Source organism: Vombatus ursinus, unplaced genomic scaffold (genome assembly GCF_900497805.2).
Source record: "Vombatus ursinus unplaced genomic scaffold, bare-nosed wombat genome assembly UNPS02002307.1, whole genome shotgun sequence".
In the NCBI taxonomy this organism is placed as follows: Eukaryota; Metazoa; Chordata; class Mammalia; order Diprotodontia; family Vombatidae; genus Vombatus; species Vombatus ursinus.
Genome location: NW_020942085.1, coordinates 1 through 6,365, shown reverse-complemented (window position 1 = coordinate 6,365; position 6,365 = coordinate 1). Strand labels below are relative to the sequence as shown.

General features: G+C 35.7%; 1 protein-coding gene across 1 annotated transcript; it reads right to left on the bottom strand.

Moving 5' to 3' along the window:
* Positions 1–3: 3 nt before the first annotated feature.
* Positions 4–2,443, bottom strand: LOC114048540 (prostaglandin-E(2) 9-reductase-like; the record flags this gene model as incomplete). Its single annotated transcript, XM_027869534.1, has 2 exons — positions 4–84; positions 2,276–2,443. Coding segments are annotated over 2 exons (249 nt in total), but the record flags the coding sequence as incomplete, so codon positions are not given.
* Positions 2,444–6,365: the final 3,922 nt, after the last annotated feature.

Below are 6,365 nucleotides of genomic sequence, written 5' to 3'. Positions count from 1 at the left end.
GTCAATGTAATCAAGCTGGAGGTTTTTCAGGGTCTCTTCCAGGGCAGACTTGACCAATTCGGGGCGGTGGTGCATGCTCCAAAGCTAAAGGGAGTGAAGGAACATTCAAAGTAACATGGTGTATTCTTTATCAAAGCAATTCTGAGAAGGACAGCAAATTGTGGCAATACCAGAACAGCAGACTGAGTTCTCAGAATGGCCAATTTACAGAAAAATTGTGAAGTAGTTGAAGTTCATCCTTGTCACTTAACCTCTCTGTGCCTGTTTCCTTGTTTGTGGGACAGTAAATAAATTCTATCTACCTCCAAGAGTTCTTATGAGGTTCAAGAGAGTTGTCACATGCTTTGTAAACTGCAAAAGAGACCTCTTTGGGAACTAGAGAAATTTACCCACTGGAGCAAGGGTAAATGAACTGCCTGTTGAAGGAGGTTGTGAGTGAATGTACACCCAGAATGGAGATATCTCTGAATCAGGGATTTTAAAAGAAGTACTGGACAAGCCTGGAGCTAGAAGGGTAAGAGGAAGAAAGTCATGGATTGAGGTGCCTTCCCTGGGCCAAACCTACCTGACCAGTGAACAATGACGTATCCTCTCAACTCATGCTAATGATGGATTTTGAATATTAACAAAGCTGTGTTTTAGTAACCTATGGAGGTTTTCTTCCACCTATGCAAGGACGCAGTAGCTACAGAATTAAATGTCCAAATCAAAAGAGATGATAGGGAAGTAGGCATTGAGACACAACACCTTCACTTTCACCTTATTGGTTGGGTAAGTGGCTAATTTTCCCTATACATTGTTTCCTAAGATTGGACACAAAGATGATTTAGCAGCACACAAGAGACTTTGCTACTTTCTATGCCTTTACTTTGGGAGGAGGTTTTAGGAAATGATAAGCAACATTGCTGTTACTTTAATCTCTTACTATTTACTTTTCTTCCTATTTCATTTTGGAAACCTTTAATATGATCTAATTAATTGTCCTAATGCAAACTCCTGTCCCCAACAAATTAATGTAATGACTAACATTTTCTGCAAGTTTCAAGGACGAAGTGTTAGAAACCAGCCACCTTTGGGGACCAAAGGAAAAGAATAAGACTGAGCTAGAAGAAGTTGATAAAGTGCATTTTAATCCTTTTCTTATCTAATTCCAGTTAAACATGGATGGCATGACAAGACTATAAGAAAACTTTTAGACTTTTTAATTAATTTAATTAAATAAAACCCATGAGACTTTTTTTAATGACATAATAGTATGTTGCTGAATTTCTACCAAATTTGAGTGCACATTACTGCTGTTCAGAAGCAATTAAGCCCATGTAATCTTCCTTAAAAAAAAGTTACAATCTACTTTGTTTTGTCTTATCTTTAAGCATTGTTCTGTTTCCCCAATGATAAGGTGCTTTTAAAGAATGACCAATAATCAACTACATATTTATGATTTGTATCCTTACCATTAAATCTGGAATTAACTTCCTGTTACACAACTTATTTCTAATTTACAAAAAAAAAATACAGGTTTATCAAACACTAAATTCCACAGTAAGAATATTATTTTCCTCCAAATTCACTCTACTTTTGATCCATTAGTTTAAAAAAAGTTCACTAACTGATCATCCCATACATTCTCACAATTTAGTCAAAGAACTTATATCCTGAGTGAAAGTAGGAATAATTTAGATTATATTCTTCAAGATTAAATTTAAACTGTTAGCACAACTATGAAACTGTCAATTCAAAATAGTGAGTCCACTGAATACCGAAAAAAAGAAATGATATTTGGCATGTCATAATAAGAGGAATAATCTCACAGCTGCTCATTCAGAAAATATAGTCACTGTACCTCCTTAATAGTTTTTCCCGAAGGTGCTTGTTTCTCTTATTGTCCCTGAAGAGATTTCTTAATTATTAATTTGGGGAAATTAAATGTTCAGCTATTTTACACTTGCTTATAGGAGTGTAAGCTCCTGAAGAGCAAAGACAATGTCTGTTCTTTAATCAACATCCCTGTACAAGTGTGCATCTTGCTTATTAACTGACTGGCCACTCTACTTTTGAAATTAAATGACTGGAAGTTAAATTCCATTGTTTCTCATCAATACTAGCTAGTCTTCCTCTTTTCCCTTATGCAGCATAATTCATTTTTGTTTTTTAGATTGCCTTGGTTGGGAGGATTCCCCTTTGTTCCACATAGAATATTGTTTATGTTTTGTCACATTTTTTTTACTGAAGAAAAATCCTACAAAACTCAAACCTGATTTTCACCCAACAATACCTTCCCCGTGTAGAATATTTCCTCTCTGGTCACTGTCCCATCTGCAATCTTAGCTCGGATTGCCCGTCCAACTTCTTTTTCATTTTCGTATAGGAAAGCCTCATCAATATGGCGGAAGCCCACTTCAATAGCCACTTTTGTGGCCGTCTCACTTTCACTTTTGGGAACCTAAGGATTCAAAGGGAGAGAGTTTCAACCAGGATAAAGACACCTTAGCCCAATGGACCCCCTTCCCTAAACATGACCCTTTAACTATTGCTTCTCCTTTCCTCTATTTTGTCTCTCCAGCTCCATTTTCTCCCTTGCTTGTCTTTTTCTTGGTCAAGTACTACTGAAGTCTTCCATTGAACAGCTGCATTTTGTAATTTGTTTTCTTTAGATCCTGATGCTTGTTTATTTTTCCATTTGGTCATTCTAAGAAGTATGAGGCTATTAAGTAATAGAGAGAATTAGACATTTTGCCAGATAGACATCTGCCCAGGGCAGTTAAATTCTTTGGCTTAGACCAAGCGTGGGGAACCTGCGGCCTCGAGGGCCCCTGAGGCCTTCTTGGTCCTCAAGTGGGTCCCATGACTGAATCCAAACTTCACAAAACAAATTCCCTCAATAAAAGGATTTATTCTGCAAAACTTGGACAGTCAAAAGGCGACACCCAAGGATTTAGAAGGCCATATATGGCCTCCAGGTCCCAGGTTCCCTACCCCTGCCTTAAATTTCAGTCTTTAGACTTCAGTTTTAGGATCTCCTGCTATACATTACATGCCTTTCCTCCTCCCACAGCCCATAGTTTAATAGAATGCTTTGTTTTAAGTATATTGAGTTTCAGGCTACTGCAAGACAGCAGAGTACTATGCCAGAAAACTGAGCAATAGTAATTCACATGGCAAAGCCAGTAATGCCTAAAGGAGGAGAAAAGTTTTCAACGATAAAAAGTTTGGGAGAAGACTTTTTGTGCAATAGAGAAAAAAATGGAAAAAAAAATAAACTTAAGAGAATCACTCCCAATCATAGATTAAAAAAAAAAAAGAAAATTAGCTTGACTTCTGCTATCCATGACTACACATTTAAATTAAAATTCTAGAATCACCTAAAGGAACAAGACAGAGAGTTTAGAATTACTGTTATGGAATCTATACCTATAACCTCAGCTATCATATTGATAAAGATAAGAAGGCAAACAATACGAGTTTAAAAGTGTTGGTAGTGAGATTTTGCCAACAACCACTTTAGGTACAAATATGGAAAAACCTATTAATCATAAAAGAATTAGACTCATCCAATCAATAAATAGTCTAAATAATGATGTTGCAGTATAACTGGCTACTTACTCAGCTCAATGTAACTTATTTTTGAATTATATATAATAACGATTCATACTTTATTACGTATATGTAGTGTTGCATGTACGTTATCCACACACACATATCCACACACACACACACACACATATATCTATTGTTACTAGATTTTGCCTTATTAGAAGCAGCTTGTTAAGTGGTGCTTTGAATTGTGATATGCATACTATATGTATACTCTATGTATATATAGTGATGAGTTGCACTATAAAGAAATCTGAGTGCCACAGAATTGATGCTTTCAAGTTGTGGCTCTGGAGAAGACTTTTGAGAGTCCCTTTGACAACAAGGAGATCAAATCAGTCATTACTAATTAATTCAGGCTAATCACTGGAAAGTCAAATACTGAAGCTGGACATGAACTTGGACAGACTTTGAGAGATAGTGGAGGACAGAAGGGCCTGGTGTGCGGTGGTCCATGGAGTCACAAAGAACCATACACGACTGAACAACAAACATTGTAAGTAACATTAGGGTGAATTTTATATATCCCAAAATGATTTTCAGGAAATAAAATTATGGGTTGCAGGGAATATAGCACCAGGTTCAGCAACTTTTCCCACAGACTACAGGTACTATTACTATATTTTTAAGGGAGAATAGAAAAAAGGAAAAAAAAAAGATTGTGGCAGAAAAGGACATTAACCTTTCTCCTTTTGTTCTCTTTTTTATTAATTTATTTTGATTTGTCAACAATCATTTCCATAAGCTTTTGAGTTTTAAAATTTTCTCCATCTCCCTCCCCCCCCCCTTCCTCCCCAAGACGGCATGCAATCTGATATAGATTTTACATACAGATTCCTATTAAACATATTTTCACATTAGTGATGTAAGGGAGAATTAGAATCAATAAGAGGAACCATCAGAAAGAGAAAACAAAACAAAACAGAAGACAAAAATAGCAAATAGTATGCTTCGATCTCCATTCAAACTCCATTGTTCTTTCTTTGGATATGGATAGCATTTTCCATCACGAGACCTTTGGAGATGTCTTTGATCCTTGAATTCTTCTTCTCCTTCTTAAGGAAAAGTCTTCAACTAGGTTTCTCCCACCAGAGGAGGGCATGCATGGAATAACTAAGAATTAAAGAAAAGGCTTCTCCTTCTTCTGTCTAGTCAAAGGAAAAACTATTAACTAAGATTGGCCACAAGAGATGAGAACTTTGAAGAGCACAGTGAAGAAAAAGGCTTAAAGAAACACAATGGAGCTTGTAAAAGAAAGGTACTCAACTTGATCTGATCCCCCAGAGGCCTCAGCAACAAAAATGAATTAAAGAAAAATTAAAATAAAAAAACTTTTATAAATGCAGAGATGATGAGGGCACAAACCAGAAGAGAATGCAAAAACTTCTATAATCAAAACCACAAAGAAAAAAGCTTGCCCAAAAGGAAACTTCTAATTTTTTTTTTAAATTATGAGCTTAAAAAAAGTATAAAAGAAATCAGAATTACTGAGACAAGAACTGGGGAAAGGAGCAATAGCTTAACAGAAGAGGTACAAAACTTCACTAACAAACTCTCTAAAAATCAGAATGGACCAAACTCTCCAAAAATCAGAAACGAATGATTCTAGGAGCCAACACAATTCTTAAAACAGAGTCAAAAGAAATGTGAAAATGAGAAAATAAAGTGAATGGGAATGGGATGAATTCATCCATAAAAGAGTTAAAATAAGGGATTGGGACAAAATCTGTCATGACTCAGTTGGACACAAAATAGCCGGAATAACAATTATGCTATTATTCAATGGCAATAGCCAAAATAGATTTAATTTTAAAAGAGATAAAGAGAAAATTACATTTTACTGAAAGGCAACACAATGAATTGATTTCATACTTAATATACATGTAATCAATAACACAACATTAAAAACAAAGAAAAAACTAAATGAATTACAAAGAGAAACAAACCATAAAACTATAATAATGAGGGACTTCAATTTACCCCATGAGCCCTAGATAAAATAACAAAAAATAAATGAAAAATTAAAACATGAATAAATCTTACATAAATTAGATATGATAGACCTCTAATGATTATTGAAAGGAAATAGAAGTTAGCATTCATTTTTCTCAGCTGTGTATGACTCCTTTGGAAAAATTGATCTTGACATCATAATAATAAGTTATATTATAAAGGACCACTGAAAAAAGTATTAAAAATAAACCATACCACAAAGCTCAATTTAAATATCATTTTGTCCAGAAAGCCTTCCCTTATCCCATCTCTCCCTCTCCCCACTTGATTATTATCTCTATTTCAAACTTCTCAAAATTCTTTGGGGTATAACTCTCTAATGTAATTATCATATAACATATATTTATAGTTTTCTGCATTTGTGTCTTATTTCTCTTTTAGGTTGTGAGTTTCATGAAATTAGGGGCAGTGTCTTATCTAACAGACCAGAAAGTATTAACGTTATTCTGTCTTGTTCTCCCTAGCCTGAAGGTCCCCAAATACCATGTTCTGTTTTCTTATTAGTGCAGCCCTACTTGGGCTTGTACCCTTCCCCAGCTACTCAATCAGTAAGTCCAGACCTTCACCCTATGTAACCTCAACCAACCATAAAATTTGGCGCAGATAACTGCACGCTACAACAACAACTCCTTCTTCTTCTTCCGCTCCCTCTCTCCTCCCCAAAGTCCCCGTTTCATCTCAGAACTAAAGGGGAGGAGGCAGACAAAGCACGTCTGACAGTGAGACAGGACACCTAGGGAGAGAATGGGTTCAGAGCT